The sequence below is a fragment of the Danio aesculapii genome, chromosome 19 (assembly GCF_903798145.1).
Source record: "Danio aesculapii chromosome 19, fDanAes4.1, whole genome shotgun sequence".
NCBI classification, from domain to species: Eukaryota; Metazoa; Chordata; class Actinopteri; order Cypriniformes; family Danionidae; genus Danio; species Danio aesculapii.
The window spans coordinates 17,652,283-17,675,450 of NC_079453.1; the positions used below are offsets into that span (position 1 = coordinate 17,652,283).

General features: G+C 36.9%; 1 protein-coding gene across 2 annotated transcripts in view; it reads right to left on the reverse strand.

Moving 5' to 3' along the window:
• The window catches only part of top2b (DNA topoisomerase II beta), a 128,805-nt gene that overhangs the window by 42,671 nt on the left and 62,966 nt on the right, over positions 1–23,168 (reverse strand). For both annotated transcript variants that reach the window (XM_056479753.1, XM_056479752.1), the window contains exons 18-21: positions 21,622–21,736; positions 21,330–21,451; positions 20,095–20,243; positions 10,588–10,819 (exon numbers count right to left, since the gene is read on the reverse strand). In XM_056479753.1, coding sequence (XP_056335728.1) covers positions 10,588–10,819; positions 20,095–20,243; positions 21,330–21,451; positions 21,622–21,736 — 618 coding nt within the window. The remainder of the gene's footprint in view (positions 1–10,587; positions 10,820–20,094; positions 20,244–21,329; positions 21,452–21,621; positions 21,737–23,168) is intronic.

Here is a 23,168-nt window from a genome sequence, read left to right on the forward strand (position 1 = left end):
TGTGTGCATTCGGTCTCCCTCAGTATCCGGCATCCAACCTGCCACCAAGGATCATCAGAACAACCAGACTCCACTCACTTCTCCTCCGTTCTCCTTATGTGCTTATATGTTGTAAATAAACATCGTTAATATCTCACTCACCTTCCTTGTCCGTCTGCTTCCCATAACACAGGGATACTTGCTGCTTTCGGTTTGTATTTCTTAACGCACTTCCACGTGCGTTACCCTCCTGTCATGATCTTGGATGATGAGGTAAGGTCACCGTAAGCGCATCGTAGTGCTTCGGTAACTGCATCATGAATAATTCAAGTAAAACGTAGCTGTGGTGTCAAGATGACTGTGTCTGTCGTAACAGCTCGTAGTCCTTCTCCTAAATATTAATGTGGTGATGCGCGCAATCGTTTTGTTACACAATGGCTATGTTCAGCCTACGTCATCTGGTCTACTTCCTTTTAAAGGAGCTCAATTTATTTGGCAGCGAGGAATAAAGTAGAGATTGCGCTGAGACAGTTTCTTATTTCAATTCCCGATAGCCTGCTTCTTTACCAGTCATCTAACTGTAAAATTACGTAGGGCTGTATTCATACGAGGATAAAAAAAAATACGAGAGAGAGACTAGCTAAAATAATTTAAATGTTTTTAAAAGTACAAACAATTAACAAATGTAACATTAGATCATGCTAGAGTGTACTTTACAATAAGGTTCATAATTACACTCACAAATGCTTTGTTAATGGTAATAGTAAATCATATTAATAAATGGTTAACAAGCATGAAAAACATTCATGCTTGTTCACTACACAAAGACATTTATTTCAGACAGATTCCTCTTGCATCCACAGTTCCTACTGTTGGGTGTGGTTCTTCTTCATTTGGTGGTTTGCTCTGGATACCGCAGCTCTTGATCATCTCAAATAAACACGTTTTGTCTTGGTCACAGATGCACCAGCGAGATGCACAACAACAGTTTATCCTCTTTTTTAACTCTGATATTCATTCATTCATTTTCTGCTCCGCTTAGTCCCTTTATTAATCCGGGATCACCACAGCGGTATGAACCGCCAACGTATCAGGGACGTTTTTACGCAGCGGATGCCCTTCCAGCGGCAACCCATCTCAGGGAAATATCCACACACTCATTTACACTCATACATTACGGACAATTTAGCCTTCCCAATTCACCTGTACCGCATGTGTTTGGACTGTGGGGGAAACCGGAGCACCTGGAGAAAACCCACGCGCACGCAGGGAGAACATGCAAACTCCACGCAGAAACGCCAACTGACTCAGCCAAGGGTCGAACCAACGACCTTCTAGCTGTGAGGCGACAGCACTACCTACTGCGCCACTGCGTCACCTAACTCTTGATATGTCACTCATTATGTTGTGTACATTGCAATATTTTAAGAAAAACTGTGTTACTAAACCTTCGCAGTCTATTCTTACTACTGGAATCCGCAATCAATGAAGATTGATCACCAAGGAGATATGAGTCCTCTCGCACGCGCACTGTGCCTTTCTCTCCTTTCGCTTGATTTTCATATTGACAATGCTGCACCGCGTGCATCAGAGTTTTCCACCTTTATCAGAAATTAAACCCCTAACTCACACGGGTAATATAAAATTCAACTTCAGTCATTTTCCATTCAGAGGATTAGTTAGCTTAGTCCATAAACAATCCTTTTATAAAATACATAATTTATCCAGGCCGAAACTGAATATGCAATATGATCCTTGCATAATGATCAAAGTGAAATAAGCTAGGGCTCATTTTATATATAAACTGTACATAAAAAAAAAAATCTATATACAGGCTAAGTAAATGCACCTCGTCAGCTGAACATCACTGCGCTCACCGCACGCGCTTCTGTGTAATGCTTTATAAAGAACAGATGACAGACACAATCTCAATAAACACTTGATGCTAGCTTGCCTAACTAGGCTAGGTAATTAAGGACATTTGTTGACAATAATAGGATCTATTGTTGTCAAATATGTTTCCTCATATGTTATAATATTTTTGTTGAAAATTTATGATAGTTTGCCTCAGCGCCAGTAAAATAACCAGTCTTTGTATTTAATGTATATTTCCTGCCAGTTTATCGCAGGCAAACTAAATTATGGCCAGTTTTACTTATTATACTGTGCCTTGACTGGCCATATAGTTCAAAAGCAAAATTGTTGGCTATGTGGAAAAATATAACTCACAACGCAAAACCCTGGCCCTTGCAATTATCTCTCTCTGAAAAAAAAAATCTTATAGCCTATAGCTATATTTTAAAAAAATTTTTTATACTTTATACCATTCTATCCCCTATACTATCTCTCTCTCTCTCTCTCTCTCTCTCTCTCTCTCTCTCTCTCTCTCTCTCTCTATATATATATATATATATATATATATATATATATATATTTTTTTTTTTTTTTTTTTTTTTAAGGACATTTTAATATTTAAGCATTTTGTTTTATTGGCTGCACACCGGGCTCATGAAAACCGCACAAACTTGTGGGTAAAAAAAATTATAATTTAAGCTTATAAATTAGCTTATATATATTTATTTATTTGTTAAAACCGACGCGATTCTCCCCAACTATTCTTTTTAGGCATACAGGACCTTGTCACAGCAATGAACGGAATCAACAACCTGCTAATAATAATAATAATAATAATTATTATTATTATTATTATATTTGATTACCTGACACTATAAGCAAAACCTCAAAATAGGTGTTATTATGTCCCAGTTTGCATAGCTGCTCCTGGCAGCTATAAAATTACATAAACGCACGCGATGAGCCGCAATTTTTTGTTAATTTCTGTCTCACATACAAACTTTCATTTCATATATGAAAGACAATTGCAGCACACCTCGAGTGTATGCATTTATTTATTCTTATAACTGCCAGGAACCATTTTGAGGTTGTGTCTACAGGCAGTTGGTCAGATATTACCATAATGACAATAAGTAATTATTAGGCTGTTAATAAAGCCAGTTATTCCGTTTATGGCTGCGACAATGTCCTGAAAGCCTAAAAAGAATAGCTGGCGAGAATCGCGTTGGTTTTAACAATGAATAAATTAATAAGCTAATTTATAATAAGCTTAAATTATCATTTTTTTCATTAGCCACACTTTATTCTGTGTGTGTGGTATTTATGACCCAGATGTGTAGCCAATGAAACACAATGCTTAAACATTAAAATGTAAGGTTTAGAAAATTAAAGTATAGAAAAAAAATTCCCAGGGAGAGGTAGTACTGTAACTGCAGACCAGTGTTTCCTTGCAATGTGAATGATATTATTCCACACTATTGGCTTTGCAGTGCAACAGGTAGCAATTTTTCTTTTGAAATAGATAGCCAGTCAAAGTACAGTGCATACCAGTATGAAGCTGCGGTCACACTGGGCTAAACATTAAACAAGATGATTAGACATTAAAAAAAGCGAGCAATTGCTCTATGTTTTAAATTTCTGTCCAGAGAGGTCGTGTTTTGATCCTCAATTGGTCTATCCTCAATTGGTCTCACGCAGTCAAGTGATGCGATTTCGCAGGTCAGAGTTCACCAAGCTTGAACTTTGCACCGCAGTGAACTGCAAAACTTGACGCATGACCCCGCGTTTCTGGTCTGACGCATTCGTGTGCATATGAATGGAAGTCTATGGGAGGAAAAGCCCAGTGCGACCGCAGCTTAATGGAGATATTATTAGCTTATAATAATAATTGTCAGGAATCATTGTAGACTGTCAGATTCATTCACTGCACCTGCACAGCCTTAATTACCAGAATACTAATCACCTTCACCTGTTGCTCATCACCCTGCTCACACTACATAAGCCTGGAACATTCACTCGTTCTCTGTCTGATCTATTTGTTTGTACCCAGACTCGTTTCTCTTCGGCTTGATAGCATCTGCCTGCCTGACTGCCTGCTCACCAGTTTGCTTGTCATCCCGTCTGTTATCTCGTCCTGTGAATCCTGTACTGTGTTTACCTCCACCTGCATCATCTTGTTTCAGTTACCACCCAAAGTTAAGTTCTGTTTGTTTTGTTTTTTTATGTTGGTATTGATGATATTTCCGTTCTGAACAACCTCAACATTGTTTAAAGTATCATTAAATATCCATTCTTTGTTAATCTGCCCTTTGTCCTCTCTCTATTTATTAATATTAATAATAATAGACATTTGTTTGGACCTAATGCGCTTTTATTTATTTATTTATTTATTTTCCCTCAACAAGCAACATTTTTCATTCTGCAGGCTGTTTGCTCTGGCAGTTGGTCATATTTGTAACCTAGCCTATAATAAATAAAAAGCAGAGTTATTCTGCAATTAGGTTATGTACTCTATCAGGCACAATCTTAAAATCTTGTAGTGTGCTGTGCCACAGGTTTCATATCTTCTAGTTTGTGTGCACGTTTAAGATTTGAGATGATAAAAATCGCAGAAGATTCTCCTCGTGTGCACTGCAACCAGATTTCATTATTGGTTAGGATTTTAAAACTCCTGCAGCAAGTGAGGAGAAAATGAAAGCACATCAGAACGAGGAAAAATCAGATGTGCATGACAATCTTTAAAATAATGAGAAATTAAAAATGTTATACAATATGTGACTTATTTGCTGACAGAAACATCACCAGGAGAGGTTACTCTGCATTAAATCATTTATGTGTTTAGCAATTAATGCACTGTTACACACAGCATGAGAATGTACAATCTGCAGCCACTTCATCTAACAAAACTTCAATTACTGTCTGGTTCAGATCAGCCACCAAATCAGACATAAGAAGACTAAGACTAGGCGGACTGTCAGGACAGTGAAGAAGGTTATTGCTGTGCACCTGCCCAACCTTCAGATCTTTACACCTCTATCTCTAGAGATCTTTATTATTCAGTTGCAACCTGTTTTTTTTATGGTCATACATATACACAACCCTTACTGTTTATGATTTTTGTAACCAAAAACATTTCTTGTGTGTTTGTCCACACTTGTCAAATAAAGCTCATACTGATTTCTCTGGACACGTTTTTCAAAGAAATCTCAGCAGCTGAATGACAAGAATTATAATGTCCCCGGCCATCAAACATAACATTGCAGAATATGTCTGGCCTTTCCTAATACAAAATATCTACTACAGATCATTGACTGCAAAACATTTATTGTGATTTAAGTGAAATGACATTATACATTTTAAAATGAGCAGGCTGGAGAAATTATTAAATGATAGTGCTTTAAAAATGACACTAGTTTAAAAAAAAAAAACGTGTTAACGCGTAATTGCGTGTAAATTACGTGTTAACACGTAATAACGTGTAAACGCGTTAGTTGCATACGTTTTGGCCCTAACGGCCTTCCATAGATACGCGGCTGTGCTGATGAAGTAAAGCTAAGCTAAATCACTGTAATTCATTACACACATGCACTGTTTTAAAACATTTTAAACATGTGAAACTTACTCTTGATCACATTTGATGATGATTGATGATCCTAGCAAACTGAATTCCTGGTTGCTTTGCGCAGGTCTGGTCTTGTTTATATGATTATACACGTGACTACCGGGACATGTTAATATGCGCAGCTGTCAATCAAAACCGCTCTAATTGGTCCACTGATTTTATGTTGCTAAATTGAAAAAAAAGGACTGAGTGTGTTTATAACACCCCAATATGACGGTCTATACACCATACATGCACCTATGTCTGTCCAAACAGCTTGAAAAGGAAATTTTTCCCCATAGGTGCCCTTTAAATGTACCTCACTTGTACTGACAGAAAAAGTTTAGTATATTTGATCTACACTTGTTCAGAGACAAATGTTTTGTAGCATATTTTAAGTATACATGGATTGTAGTTGTTACTCCACTGGTTTCAGAGATACGCTAGCCCTGAATTAAACCACATGTTTGAGCTATTTAAAATGAAAATAGTTGCAGTGACATATTGTAAAATACATCAGTGTTATTGTTTTGCCTAAAGATGCACCAGTAATGTTTTTCTCTAGTGTTTTATAAAATCTGTTTAAATGCCACAATTTACCCTAGTGGAAAAAAAGGTAAGTATCTTACAGTTAGACAGTATAAGAGTACTTCAAATGTGGTAATATTAGTTAACTTTGCTAACAAATCTTATTTTGAAAGTCCAACTTTTGTGGTAGGTATATTATAAAAATTGTCAGCACATTGGGTCAAAGTCTATCTGCAAACCAAAATCAGCAAACCAACGTAACTAAAGTATAAGATGAAAAGATATTTGATATATATATATATATATATATATATATATATATATATATTTACAAAAATAAAATACTGCTATATGGGTCAGAGTCATCATTTGAAACTTGTTAATTTATTTTTTTACATAAAACAGTATGACTTTATAAAACAGCGAGCATATGCTACAAAATGCACTCTCTGCCTTCAGCCTAGTCTTTTTTTTTCATGCAGCTGACAGAAGCTATTAGGCTACATTAAAATCTTAGCTTATGCTATTTCTGTATCTGAATAACATGTTTGTGTCTGCATTCTCTAAGCATATGGCAAGTGTTTGTGCGCTTCAATGCTGCACATTTCAGTGCAGAATTGAACAGAGATTAAATACATGAACACAATTTGGGCAGTAATTGTTCATATTGTGGGTGCAGAGACATCACATCAGCTGCACCGCTGATCACCATGCTTTCACTTTGCACAGCTTTCAATTATGGCATAGATTCCAACTAGGTCCTCTGTGCAACTGATACTTAAAGATGCAATAGGTGATTGTCTTCAGAATTTTTTTTTATGTTGCGCTGGTTGAAAATCTCTTCACATTCCGATATTAATGATGAAATTAAATGATCTAAATGTACCCTGTTCAAAAAATAAAGGAAACACTAAAATTACATATCCTAGATCTGAATTAATGAAATATTCTTATTAAATACTTTCTTCTTTACACAGCTCAATGTGCTGAAAACAAAATCACACAAAAATTATCAATGGAAATCAAATTTATAACCCATAAAGGTCTGGATTTGGAGTCACACTCAAAATTGAAGTGGAAAAACAGACTACAGGCTGATCCAACGTATGTACTGTTCTTAAAGTAAAAAAGTAAAAATGAGGGTCAGTAGTGTGTGTGGCATCCACATGTCCGTATGACCTTCCTACAATGCCTGGGCATGCTTCTAATGAGGTGGCAGATGGTCTCCTGAGGGATCTTTTCCCAGACCTAAACTAAAGCATCCGCCAACTCCTGGACAGTCTGTAGTGCAACGTAGCATAGCGTTAGTGGATGGAGAGAGACATGATATCCCAGATGTGCTCAGTTGGATTTGTCTCTGAGGAATGTGTTGGCCAGTCCATAGCATCAATGCCTTCATCTTGCAGCAACTGCTGACACACTCCAGCCACATGAGGTCTAATTTTGTTTTACCTTAGGAGGAACCCAGGGACAACCACACTGGCATATAGTCCAACAAAGGGTCTGAGGATCTCATCTCAGTACCTAATGGCAGTCAGACTACCTCTGGCGAGCACATGGAGGGCTGTGCGGCCCTCCAAAAAATGCCTTTACTGACCCACTACCAAACCGGTCATGCTGGAGGATGTTGCAGGCAGCGGAACATTTTCCACGGTGTCAACAGACTCTGTCACCTCTGTCACATGTGCTCAGTGTGAACCTGTTTTTATCTGTAAAGAGCACAGGGTGCCAGTGGCTACCATATCTTGATGTTCTCTGGCAAATGCCAAATATCCTGCATGATGTTGGCCTCCTCCACGTCTTCAGATGTACTGGCCTGTTTCATGGTACCTCCATGCTCTGGACACAACGTCGATAGACACAGCAAACCTTCTTGCCACAGCTTGCATTGATGGCTCACTACCTAGCCACTTGTGTGGGTTGTAGACTGTCTCACACCACCAGTAGAGTGAAAGCAACAACAGCATTTAAAAGTGACCAAAACATCAGCCAGAAAGCATAGGAACTGAGAAGTGATCTCAGGACACCACCTGCAGAACCACTCCTTTATTGGAGGTGTCTGGCTAATTTCCTATAATTTCCACCTGTTGTCTATTCTATTTGCAAAACAGCATGTAAAATTGATAGTCAATCAGTGTTGTTTCCTAAGTGGCCCGTTTGATTTCATGGAAGTGTGATTGACATTGTATTGTTTAAGTGTTCCCTTTATTTTTTGTGCAGTGCATTTATGTGCATTTTTATATTTTGGGTAAGGCATAGGACTAAAAATGTTTGTCCAATTAAACATTTTGGGCTGAAAATTATGACTGTAAGCCCAAACTATCTGTAAACAAATATAGATTACTATATTTGCGCACCCTGTTCAAGCAAGATATAAACACAATAAGACTCTTTTTAAAAATATTCAGATATTTAGTTATAACAGGATCCAAATCCCAGTGATTTTGAGGCCCACCGCAACGTGATGTAGGACTGTGGTTTTCCCAGCCAACCAAATTGATTGAAAGGTGTGTAGTAACGTGTAATAACCTGTCCATACAATAGAATTTGCAAAGAAACGGGGAATAACCGATCTATTACAACTCTATGTATAAAATTTGAGATACCACAAATACTTTGATACTGAAAACAAAGAGACAATAGGCTCCACATCTCACCAGGTGGGAATGTGGGAAAGTCAACTCCTCTCCTTTCCTTTATTTACATTTCAAGCATCCCCCGCAACCCCCTCTGTTGACTCACCCTCTCTTCATACATACTCACACAGAATGGTCATTTCAAAGTATGAAGTTTCTATCAATCCAAGTGAATTTATCTATCATGTTTGATATCATTTGAAACGTCTCAGAGTGACTGGTACAATGGTCTCATTCTCTCAGAAACAGACTTAATTAAAACAATAGATATATAACTTCAGCTATCTTTTGAACCTCTGTGGGTGTGGCTTTACCTAGGGGACTTCTATTCAAATTACGATTTGTTCCCTATAGACAGAAACTCTTCAGTCACTAAATGCAAATGACAGACACCCCTACTTAAAGGATTCCTTGGTTTGACTACTTAAGGGAAAGTTTCAAAATATTAGGGGCGATACTCCATGCTCCATACTATGTATATTTTGAAGCCAGGTATGCATCTTTTGATCTTAGGTTTGACTTAGAAAATTTTAGGTCTTGTATTGATCATTTTTGAACTGACCGAATGAATTGGCATAATACACGTTTACCTGAATAATAAATTGTTATTCAAACAGATTTCATGTTATTCTCTCTAGTAGAATACATTAAGTCCATAGCACCACAAGCCCCTGTACAGGTTAGTAACAGACTAAACACGATAGACGGAGCAGCGTGACACGCTATACGATGTTCTTAAGAGCTTCGACTAACACATTGGCATTAATTCAAGTATACTTAGACTGTAAAAGGCCTATCTAAGATGGATATGCCTTCATCTCTAAACTCATAATACTATTTAAATCGTATGGTGATTACTCAAAGTTACTAACAGTTTAAATAAATCGGTCTGCTTATTTCTATAGTAATGATCATGGTATGAATAAATAGCTTTGTTTTGATTTAGTAGATAGAAGATCTATGGGGACCACACAAAAAAATATTCTAATCTGAGTAAGTCGGGTTCTGCCTTTTTAGAATAGTGGTTAATCGCCTCTGTATAGTGACCAAGACTGACATACTTGTGTTTAAGAGATTGTATACTCGGTACAAGACTCAGGAATCCAAAAGAACGAGAATAATATACAATAACGGATTGAAGAGAATATTCAATCATAATCTAAAGTAATATTAAAGGAAACAAAATAATCTTATCAATATTTTATGATTGGAGTCAGATAAAACGAGGATAAATATATTAATATTCTAAACCACCTCATACTAACATTGGAGTCAGATATGAGTTAAATTTAAAGTAAATCAACATTGTGCACTGGAAAGACCGAACATGCAGTGAACCTTCATCCACCAGTAGACACCGTTGTTAGACTAACTGGCTGGACCTTATATGTGTGATCAACTGCACCTCGAGAATGTGTTTTACAAGTTGAAAACATTTTTAAATCAGTCCATGTTTGTAATATACAAAAGAAAGTAAAATGGCTGCCTCATTCATAACCACTGGCTGGAATTATCCCAGCTGCATCAGAGGATGCTTCAAACATACAATAGGTTTAATCTGGTTTATTTTGTCCAGTAGCATATTAGATATAGCAGTGTGTGTTAACTTGTATCTTCTCATTTTTGCTTCAACTAGATGTGCTAAAACAGTGCAAAGTTAACTGTGTGTGCATGCATGTATTTCAAACTTTGTAATAGCATTTATGTGTGACTCATCATTGCAGAAAGGCTTGAATAAACTTCACAACAAATAAAATAAATGTACTTGTTTTTTGACTCTGACATAATGCAGCAGGAGAAGAAGACATACACGTAGAAATGGTGGGTGGGGAGAGCTAGTTCATTTGCATTTAAAGTGGAGGCATAATAAATTATCTGATGAGTATATTAAGCTAAAACTTTACAGACATGTTCTAGAGAAACTGAAGTCTTATCTTACATTTTGTAAAAGAAGTAAAATAGAAGCTATTTAAATTAAAAGTGTGTTACCATGGGTAGAGGATCCTGATGGTTGAGCATACGGTTGATGTTGTTGACAATCTCTCGGGGGTCATAATTGGGAATCTTGCATGCCCAGCCAGTCCCAATACCCTCAGCTCCATTTACCAGTACCATGGGAATTATGGGTATGTACCATTCTGGTTCCACCTTCTGGTTGTCATCATATAGAAACTTCAGCAGACTGGAGTCCACAGCAGGAAATAGCAGTTTGGCCAGTGGACTAAGTGATAGCATAAAGAACAATTTTGGTGTGTGCTTGTGTGTCATATAGGGTTATAAAACCAATATTATAGTTATTAACATTAATAACTGAATAACAGTAATGTCGAAATACATCAAATTGGATAAAATAACCATGTAATAATTTAACAATATAATAAGATGCAGTGTTTAAACTGTACAGTAATTTTATTTTAGATAAGGTTGCAAAGATTTATTTTTCTTTTGAAGTACAGTTTCATTTGTGTATCTTCAAATAAATAGAAATGATTAAAGTCATTTATGTTCTTTTTTCCTGTTTAGAATTTAACTGAGCCTTTAATTGTGATTTATAAGTGATTTATAAAGCATAAATAGTCGTCACTTTAGATTAGGTCACAAAACTGGATGAACTGAAGTGAACTTTATTAACTGAACTGAAGTTCAGTTAATAAAGCATTTATTGACATTCAATGTAACTATTAGTATATGCCTGAATAATAAGAATTATAAATGTTAATTTGAATTAATCATTTACTAACTCATTCTGAATGATCTTAAAAATACCACCAACTATGCTTAAATAACTGGTTTGTAAATGATACAACACTTAATTTAGTAATGAAAAATAAATCATAAGCAAAGCATTAAAGTACAATTATTAAGCACTTTATAAATGTGGTTATAAGTCAAGGATAGAGCAATTTTAGCTGCAGTTATTAACTATTAATTATTCAACAGAAGAAAGAAACTCAAGGTTTAAAACATCTTGAGGGTGAGTACTTTCTCCTTTTTGGATCAACTATCCCTTTAAGGTATTTATTAAACTGTCAATAAAAGCACTAGAGCTACCTAATGCCTACCTACCTAAAAGTGCCTTTATAAACAAAATTGATAATAATTGATAATGAACATAACTCATTTATGCTTATGAATGTATTGATAAATTGACAAATAATTATTCCTTATTATTTTATATGAATTGGCCAAGGGGCCATTTTAATTTTAAGGGGCCATTTCTATTTTAATGTGAAGAACATTACACTAAAATGCACGTGCTTTCCTTTAAAAGACAACAACAATGTTTTAATCAGATTAATTCATCAAAAATAATAAAGATAAAAATCGATTAAGAAATAAAAAAATATCAGAATCATGTCTCATCACAAAGATGTTGTTATTTCTCAAAAATTGGCAAACAATATGGATTGTTAGATTTTCAGATATATTTACACAAGCGAATCCCTTCAGGGGGGTTTTACAAGTGCTGTAGAAATGGTACAAAATTATTTGTTTACAGTTTGCAGTGTATTGCAAGTTCCGGTTTCCCTTGATGGAATGAGAAAACAGACTACTTCCTCTTACGCAGTTGCAGAATCCGGGCTTCACGCACAGGTTATGGTCTAGACAACACCGTTGTTTTTTGTTGCAGTTAGTTTTTTGGCATTGGCTTGGTGTGTCTCATGCTTAAGAGTGTTTCGATTACACCATGGTGGATTCACTATTTACAGTTGAATTCAAAATGATTAGCCCCCCTGTGAATTGTATTTCTTTTCTTAATAATGTTTAACAGAGCGAGGAATTTTTCACAGTATTTCCTATATTTTTTCTTATTAGTTTTATTCGACAGTTTTCAATTTTTCTAAAACCATTTTAAGGCCATTATTAGCCCCCTTAAGCAATATATATTTTTTTGATTGTCTACAGAACAAACCATCGGTATACAATGACTTGCCTAATTAACCCATTTAAGCCTTTAAATTGCATTTAAATTGGGAAACAAATTTCAGGGGAGCTAATAATTCAGAAAGGCTAATAATTCTGACTTCATCTTTACATGCAGGACTTGTAAGCTGAAAATGCTTCACTGACAATAAAATATATCTGCTCATGCTCAAGGTTAAAGTGTGGGAGAGCATACCATCTTCAGAAATAGCTGAATTCCACTACAGCCCCTTAAGGTGAATAAGGTGTAGGAGGAGGTAGCAATTTTTATATGTATGTAGACAATATTATCGATGCAGCAGTTAACCAATTTAACTATTAACCATACTTTAATCTTAAAGACCCTGAATGACAGTGTTTCTGTTGCACAGAATAGAACTGTCGCAATTTATGCAAAATGAAAGCAAAGTTGTACCAGCAATGCAACAGTTTAAAGTTGAGATGCAGACTTTGTAAGATATATTTAATTGATAAGAAAAAGAGCAATGAAATTTGATTATTTGATTCCATTTCTATTAGGCTATTATTGATTTATTTTGGTATATTAGGCTATTATCGAACCCATACTGCTGACTGGTATACAAAATAATCAGTTCAAGGTGCTTGACTGATTATTTTTTGCATACCTTGTAGAATCTCTTATCCAAAGAGCACTGACACATTAACTGCCACCGAAGCTCCTTTTTATGCTTTCGCATTTTAATATTACTCACTGTTTCAACTTGTTTTTGTTCATTTACAATGAAACCAACATAAAATCGACATATTTAGTTTGGTTTATGCAGAGATTTTTACTCACTAACAGGGGCCACTCTCAAGAGTTTTTTAGGGCCCCTAGAAGCGTAGGATCAGCTCTAGCTCATTGGCTGCTAAACCAACAGCAACCAATCACATGCACCATGTAGTTGGAAGCAGACTGAAAAGGACTAATCAGTCTGTGCTCCCATAGAGTTTCATGACAGAACTTTGTTTTAAAAATTATTTGCAGCTGGATAGATTCTAAAATAGAATGATGGTGTTACATGTCCATGTATTTATTATTTATTTACTTGTGTTACTTTGTCGCCCTCTAGTGTTTTGTTGCTGTTTGTGTTTTGATTAAGTTGATTACTCCGCACCTGCAGACCATACGCTTATTTCACGCGGCCGCCATTTTAAAGAACCAAAGCGAGGCTGTGGTGGGAAGAAACGCGGAAGTATAGGACCAGCACTGTAAACATTGCAGTGACATGCTGTGTCAAACCTCCAGCTGTTGCCGAGATTTCAAAATACAGATATGGTGTAAACATCACTTTAATATCAGTCAGTACGTTTAATTTAAACAATTAAAAGCAATTTAGCATCAAACAACATCACAAGCTCTGTAAGAGTAATATGCCCAAGTGTCCTCCTAGGCTTCACTTCATGGCAGCAGGTAAACAGAGGGGACGCTTCCCTGCTTCAGCCTATGTAACCTGGTGAGCGATAAACACTGCAGTCCTCTGTAGCACACCCTCGTGTTGTCCCGGTACTGAAGTTTTAAAACAGTCTAATTCCCGCTAAGTTAAAATTGAAGCGCCGCTGAGCGCGGATGACTCGACTGATCTTCACGGCTGCTTCGCGATCCAGTCTCCATGTATCTTGTGTTTGCACTCAGTTTACCGCTCTTCACCCAGTGCAAACACAGATACACGGAGACTGGAGCGCAAGCGCGAAACAGCCATAAGGATCAGTAGAGTCATCAAGCAGATCGCTCGGCTGTGTTTGTGCTCAGTAAACAGCGGAGGGTGAACTGATGACCTTCTCGGCCAATCACAAGCATATCTGTTGAGCACGTGAACACAATGGCCAATCAGCGCTGTTTTAAGAAAGCCATCAACAGTGCTTTAAATGTTAGCGGGAAATTGACAAATTTTCTTTTAATTCAGTAACGTGACAAGTCTAATATAGTGAAAGAATCAGTTCATTAACTTGAGTTTGATAAATGGCATCTAAAAAGTGTGTTTGGGAAAGAAAACGTTAGCTAACTAGTGCCGTTTCCCTTAACTTAGCTGAAAATGAGCTCTGATATCCCTTTATATTTTCACCATTCATTCAGAACGGACCTTCGGGTCACAAGGCGGTGAAATGATAAATTTGTGTCTCTTTCTATTCCCTGACAAGATACAGCCAAGTACACAACGTTCTAATGTAACTCCCAACGATACTTCCGGGTTTCTTCCCACCGCAGCCTCGATTTCGCTTTTAAAAATGGCAGCCGCGTGAAAGCAGTCTATTGACCGCAGGCGATTTAAGACCTCGCGCAGCAGTACTTCAGAGACGGGGATTTGAGCGGCCGTCCAGACGGGAGTTGTGCTCCTTTTGTGTTCAGCCTTCGTTTATTGTGTTTTCTCCCCACATATTTGTTTATATTTGGTTACTCAGTTAATAAAACCCCTAGACCGATCCGTTTGTGTGTTTCCCTCATTTATTGTTGTGAACGTGGTCGTAACATTAATTAGGGGCTCGTCCAAAAAGCTTTCGATTATGCTTCAGCTGTTTAGTGTGGGAGAAAAGATGTGTGGTCACCCCGTTCATTTCGTGATTCGCCTGGATATGCTTTCGTGTGAGTGACCTTGCTTTCCATATGTGAGTATTTGCCCTATTTAATTTAGTCGCTGGGTAGGTTGTGGACCTGCCACTTTGTTGTTTTGCCTTTCTTATTTTTGTGGTTATTCGGAGTGGGGGTACGCTTCAGAGCACCTGCTGCAGATCTATCAATTGGGTCAGTACGGAGTGTTCGCCTCGAGCCCCTAACGCCACTGAAGATTAGGGAAAACTGTTGTGTTAAATGGGGTAAATACATTAGTTTTTGAGGGGATTGCATTTGGTTACGAATTTTGTGAATTTAAATTGAAAACCTTTCAATTTCGTGTGTTTCGTAGACCTAGTATTACAGCCTGGCTGTGTGTGTGTGGCTGTGTGTGTATATGAGTAAGTTGGCAAAATTAAATTTTGTTGATGATTTGTGCTTAATCAGGTGAGTTGATGCTCTTTCGTTTAGATTATTTGATGGTTTAAATATTTGTAAACGTTTGGTTTAAAATATTTAGCGTTAAAACCATTATTTAATTGTTTTTGTGAGCATAACTGCGTACGTCGAGGATGGCGTCTATAGTTGACACATTTCGGGAGTCTTCTTCTGAAGAACTGCTTTTCTCGTGCACAAAAGAGCAGTTGTGGCAAATTGCAGAATCTTTTGAAATTGAAATTGCTCCAAGATATAAGACTTTGAAGGAAACTCTACGAAATGTGTTAAAAGGTTATCTGGTGGAATTGGGTGTTTTAGAAATGACTGCAGGGACTGTTAGTCTTGTGGAGGAAGTGGCTAATCCTTCAGTAAGTGAAAACACCATTCGTTTGAAAGAATTAACATTAAAAGAAAAAGAAATTGAGTTAGAAAATGCTAAATTAGAGTTGCGAAAGCATGAAATCGATCATCAATATGCACTAAAGCGTATGGAATTAGAGATGAGCGGAAAAATTGTAGTCTATAATGAATTTGACGTTGGTCGAAATCGCAATATGGTTCCTCCTTTTTGTGAAAAGGATATTGAGAAATATTTTTGTCATTTTGAGGGAGTCGCTGCTTCTTTGAAGTGGCCGGAAAATGTTTGGTTGCTGCTATTGCAGTGTGTGTTAACCGGTAAAGAAAGCACAAGAAGCATACATTTCGTTGTCTATTGAAGAAACGGCTGACTATAAGCTGGTGAAAGCTGCTATATTGAGAGCATACAAGTTGGTTCCGGAGGCATATGGACAGCGATTTTCGGCATTATATAAAACTTCCAAACCAGTCTTATGTTGAGTTTGCGCGAGAGAAAGAGATGTTATTTGATCGGTGGTGCACGTCTCAAAAAGCTGAGAGTAAGGAACAAGTGAGACAACTTATTCTTTTGGAGGAGTTTAAAAATTGTGTACCAGCTGCTCTTTCTACGTATCTTAACGAACAGAAGGCTGATATGCTCCACAAAGCTGCTACTTTGGCAGATGACTTTGTTTTAACGCACAAAATCACTTTTAAAGAGAAACCACGAGAGAAAGTTTTGCTGAAACACCTGTTTCACCACCTCGAAAATCACTTAGTATTAGGTCCACTGTTTTGACTGCTGAAAGGGCTTGTTTTTATTGCAAGACCCCTGGTCATTGGTCGTTGGTGTTCGTTCTTCTCTTCCCATTGCTGGTGTAACATTCATTTTAGGCAATGATTTGGCGGGAGGTAGTGTATGGAACGATTTTAATGTGTCACCTGAAGTTGTTCCTTTACCACTCGCTGGTGCTGATGACTGCGCGCTTAAGCATCCAGATGTCTTTGCTGCGTGCGTGCTTACTCGTTCTATGACTAAATCTGATGAGTTTTCTGATAGCGTTGATTTATGTGACACATTCATTGTGAATCCTAACACAACTGACTTGTTCTCTGTTCCTCTACAGGAAAAAGCAGATCTGATTCCTGTGAGTGCTAAGAAGGATGCTATAGACTGTGCTGATTTGTCTCTGTGTCCTGAGAAGTTAATTGATGCTCAAAAATCAGATTCTACTCTTGCCTCGCTTTTTGAATTAGTTCGACCAGAGTACAAGAATACCTGTGCGCCTCAGATGTATTTTCTTAGAAACGGCATTTTGATGAGAAAGTGGGTATCACCAAAATCTTCTGAAGACTGGAATGTAGTAAATCCAATCGTAATTCCAGTAGACTATCGAGACATGATTTTAGACTGTGCACACAACGGTTCAGCTGGTCACTTGGGTATTTTAAAAACGTACGACCGGATTTTGCGAAATTTTTATTGGTCTGGTTTAAATCGGGATGTTGCATGATTTTGTAAGACTTGTCATGTTTGTCAAGTTGTTGGAAAACCCAACCAAACTATCCAACCTGCACCACTTTATCCAATTCCAATGGTTTCTGAGCCTTTTGAACATATTTTAATCGACTGTGTAGGACCTCTTCCACGTTCAAAATCTGGCTGCAAGCATCTTTTAACGATTATGTGCGTGACTACACGTTTCCCAGAGGCAATTCCTCTGCGTTCTGTAACCACTAGAGCGATCACCACTTTTTGCTTCATGAGAGGTGATTCAAGAATCACTAGGGTTTAGCCCTGCAGAGCTTGTGTTTGGATACAATTTGCGCGGTCCTTTGGCCGTATTGAAAGAGAAGTGGCTCTCTGATTCAAAAAGCACCACTGTTTCTGAGTATTTTTCACAGTTTCGTACACGTTTATACAGAGTGCGTGAATTGGCAAAACAAAATCTCGAAAAATCACAAGAAAAGATGAAAAATTGGTTTGACAAGAAAGCGAGAGAACGAAATTTTAGCCCTGGTGACAGTTTTGGTGCTATTGCCAGTGTCTGGTGGGTCATTGCAAGCTCGTTATAGTGGTCCTTACGAGATCAAAAGAAAACTGTCAGATCGAGATTACATTATCTATATGCCCGATCGTCGAAAAAGTCTAAGAGTTTGTCATGTAAACATGATTAAACCCTATTATGAGAGAAAGTCAGATACTGAAAAAGTTGAAAACATCGTACAAGTACCTGTTCAAGACTCACTATCTGTGGGTGTATTTACATCTAAACTAGTCGATGAAAAAGATGTAGAACCATCTAGATGTACAGTTGAGGGTAGGTCGAAAAATTCTGAGATGCTTACAAATTTGACTAGCAAGCTACTACACTTGTCTCAAGCTGAGAAAGCTGAAGTCATTGGGTTAGTGAGAGGTTTGCCAATGTTGTTCAGTGATATTCCTGGTTTAACCTCCGTTATTGAGCATGATATTGATGTCGGTTTTACCCAGGCGATAAAACAACATCCATATCGAGTTAATCCACTTAAAAGGTCGTTTCTGCAAAAAGAGGTTGAGTATATGTTGGAAAATCACATTGCTGAGTACAGTACTAGTCCATGGAGTTCACTATGTCTCCTGGCACAAAAATCTGATGGCACATTTAGATTTTGTACGGATTATCGACGTGTAAATGCCGTAACTAAAAGTGACTGCTATCCTTTACCAAGAATAGATGATTGTGTGGAACGTGTAGGTTTTGCTACATATGTTTCGAAACTCGATCTATTAAAGGGATATTGGCAAGTGGCGTTAACTGAACATGCAAAAGAAATATCAGCATTTGTCACCCCAGATGCTTTTCTTAATTATAGGGTGATGGCATTCGGGATGAAAAACTCTCCAAGTACTTTCCAACGGCTCGTTAACACCGTGTTGGCTGGTGTTCCAAATTGCGAAGCGTACCTGGACGATGTAGTGTTATATAGTTCCACATGGCAAGAGCACATGAGTTTACTTCGACAAGTTTTTAATCGACTGGCAGAAGCTAAGCTTACCGTTAACTTGGCCAAATGTGAATTTGGTAAAGCCACTATTGATTACCTGGGAAAAGTAATTGGTAATGGTGAAGTGTGCCCAGTTGCTGCTAAGGTGACTGCGATTTGTGATTTTTCCCCACCAAAGGACCGTAAGCAATTGCGTCGTTTTCTTGGTATGGTAGGTTACTACCGTTCATTCTGCAAGAACTTTGCTATGTTTGTTTCTCCGCTAACCGATCTTTTGAGTCCAAAGATCCAATTTGCGTGGTCCAATGCATGTCAATGTGCATTCGAGAAAATCAAGTCTTTGTTGATTTCAGCTCCAGTATTGGCTGCACCAGATCATTTGAAGCCATTCAGTCTTGCGGTGGATGCAAGCGCAGTTGGTGCGGGAGCTGTCCTCCAGCAAAGAGGTGCTGATGAAGTGGAACATCCAGTTCGTTACTTTTCAAAGAAGTTTACTTCTACTCAACGGAGGTATTCTACTATTGAAAAGGAGGCTTTAGCAATGGTTCTTGCTATCCAACATTTTGAAGTTTACCTGTACAATTATCATCCAATTGTTGTATACTGTGACTACAACCCTCGCACTTTCTTGAAAACAATGCGTAACTCTAATCAGCGTCTTATGCGCTGGAGTGTTTTTTTGCAGCCCTACGACCTTGACATTAAGCATGTCCGAGGTTGTGACAATGTGGTGGCTGATGCACTGTCCCGGGTGGAATAAGTGGGTAAGGTGCATGACATGGTGTTCGGGAAATGTTTTTTTTTAAATATGGTGTTTTTGGTGGTGATTGTAACACTTTTGGGGGATGAAGGTGTTACATTTCCATGTATTTATTATTTATTTACTTGTGTTACTTTGTCGCCCTCTAGTGTTTTGTTGCTGTTTGTATTTTGATTAAGTTGATTACTCCGCACCTGCAGACCATTGACTGCCGGCGATTTAAGAGCTCGCGCAGCAGCACTTCAGAGACGGGGATTTGAGCGGCCGTCCAGACGTGGAGTTGTGCTCCTTTTGTGTTCAGCCTTCGTTTATTGTGTTTTCTCCCCACACTTTGTTTATATTTGGTTACAAAGTTAATAAAACCCCTAGACCGATCCGTTTGTGTGTTTCCCTCATTTAATGTTGTGACCGTGGTCGTAACAGATGGTTAGAAATGCACCAACATGCGTGGTCTATTCACTCACTTTGCAATTTATTATCAAAACAAATAAAATCTTACCTTAGCATAGTAAAGATGTAACGAGGACTGGCAGCATCTTTACCCCCATTGATACGGGTACCAAACTGTCCAAGAGGCTGAAGGATGTTGACATTATTGCTGCCGACAAAGTTCTGGGCCAAATTCACGATAGTCATCATCAGGGCTTGCTGCAGAACAGATATATTTTCTTGTAAGAACATCTTTTATGCTGTTCAATGCGATATTTACAAACTCAATTATTACATATGATCCTTTATCATTTGAGGTTCTATTAGCTACGATTAGCTGATATACTAACCTTCAAGACTTATACAGCATTTATTAATCATAGTTCAGTATTTACGAATGCATTATTGAAAACCAAGGTTGTCCTTGTTAACATTAGTTAATGAGCTCTGTGAGTTAACAACAACAAACAATGAATGACTTTATTTTCATTACCCAACATTTGTCCTTGTATTTTGATCTTGTTTGATGTCTCACCATTTCAGGCATGTTTGGTTTCAGTTTGCACCAGGACATCACTGGCACATTTGTGAGGGTACAATGTTTACTCACCATGTGCTCTAGTCTCGCATGCTGTTTTGTATCTTGAGGTGTCGTTTGTGTGGAACGTGGCTCATGTTTACGTGTAGTTTGTTTATTTGTGTTTTCATTGGCTGCATGTTCTTGTTCTGTTTTGTGTGAGCACATGGTGCTGTTTTTTTTGCCATGTGCTCTCTTGTCTACTATCTAGACCAGGGGTGACTTGACCCCTGGTTTAGCCCCACAATTATTTTTTTTTCATATTATTATTTATCTACTTGCCCTGCCCATTCTCTATCACCTCATGATTTGCTCCCATTATAATACTGTGCTTGATTGCAGAGCAAGTTTGTTGTCATTATTCATGGTGTGTTTGGAGACTGCGTTGCCATGCCTTTTGTTATGCTCCTTGTCCTGCCCTGCCAGCTCAGTTTAGTCATGTTTTATTCCCTCTTATTTTGCTTTTTTTAGTTTTATTTTAACTAAATAAAAAGTTAATAAAAATTTCTTGCTTCCTAGAATCCTCGCCGCATACATCACCCCAATTCTCACAGTTGCCATGATATCTTACAGTTGTGTTAAAATGTGTTTTTCAAGAACCAAGCATATAAATCAACTTTTAATTGGCATGTCACAAAAACAAGCAAAAAATTGCAATTATCTACCCTTGCGATGACAAAGAAGAAATAAGAAGAAATAAGAATGGTAAAGAATTGTTTGCTACAAACTTCGCCATGATGATATGCAGACATCTCAGCCACGGATCCGGCCAGCTGGGCCACTTTGACTTCTCTTTTATCATTCCTTTTTACACAGGTAAACAACACCTTCCTCTGGCCTGGCTTTAGACCTGCATAGAGCAGATGACGTAAACATGAAGTTTAGAAACCCAGTTAAACCCAGGAAACAGTTATTCCAAAAGATATAAATTTGCTCAGCTAATAAAAGAAAAACATTTTAGAAACACACAATCTATGACTTTATCTGATAAAAAATAAATACATAACTGAAAATACATACCATCAACAAGTGATGGAATTGAACGCTCATTGTCAGAATTGGAGAAGAGGATGAGTTCTTTATTGATGAAGTCATTGTAGGACAGGTGTCGTGTTGATGTACCATACAAATATTGCTGTAATGAGAAAACAAGAAAGTGTACCAGCTCATAAAATAATTCACTTTTTTGGAAAAAATTCAATTGCTTTTTCTTATGTTTTGTTACAATTCAATTTAAGATGCTTTCCTAGATTAAAATTTCATACATTCATGCCATTTCATTTTATAGGGATTAGGCCTGCATGATTGATCATTTTTAAACTGCAAAAGCTGGTATTATTTAGATTATTACTACTGGGATGGAGCGCGATTAATTAAAACACTTCAACTACGAAAATGACTACGAAACTACAACTATGAAAATAAAAAATGTAAACTCTCTCTCTATCTCTCTCTCTCTGTGGACCTTTGACCTGCTTGCATGAGGTAATATTTCCTCCGACTGCTTGTATTACATATATAAAATATTACATAAAAAAAAAAACATTTATAAGTGATACATTGTAATACAAGAGCTCTTGTGCTGTGAAGTAAAACATAAAATTGCAATGCACTGAGAATGTCATAAAATTGAATGTGGAAAATGTAACACAATCTAATAGTAAGGGTTTTAAAGGTTTTATATATCTACTGTATATATACAGTTGAAGTCAGAAGTCAGTTGACCCCTTTAATTTTTTCTCTTTTTTTAAATATTTCCCAAATGCTGTTTAACAGAGCAAGGAAATTTTCACAGTATGTCTGATAATATTTTTTTCTTCTTAAGAAAGTCTTATTTGTTTTATTTGGGCTAGAACAAAAACAATTTTATAATTTTTTTTATAAACATTTTAAGGTCAAAATTATAAGCCCCTTTAAGCTCTATATTTTTTCAATAGTCTGCAAAACAAACCATCATTATACAATAACTTGCCTAATTACCCTATCCTGCCTAATTAACCTATGGAAAACATTAAATGTCATTTTAAGCTGAATAGAAGTGCCTTGAAAAATATCTAGTCAAATATTATGTACTGTCATCATGGCAAAGATAAATTAAATCAATTATTAGAAATGAGTTATTAATACTATTATGTTTAGAAAAGTGTTGAAAAAAATAAATATTTAAGTTAAACAGAAATGGGGGAAAAAATAAACAGGGAGGCTAATAATTCAGGGGGCTATGATATATATATATATATATATATATATATATATATATATATATATATATATATATATATATATATATATATATATATATATATATATATATATATATAATTCATTAAACCTAATTGAAAATGCTGTAGTTATTTTCTTAATTTTTCATGCCAACTGATAACTTTATTAAAAATGGTTTTAAATAAACAGTAGCATAGTGTAGCGCACTTTGTGATTATGCTTGATCTTTCTTTGTTGTTGTTAAAACCACCACATCAAACCTGGCGCTCTTTTATAAAATTATAGTAAATCGCATTTTAAAATTGAAAATCGCAATTGTTATCAGATAAATCCCAATTTGATTT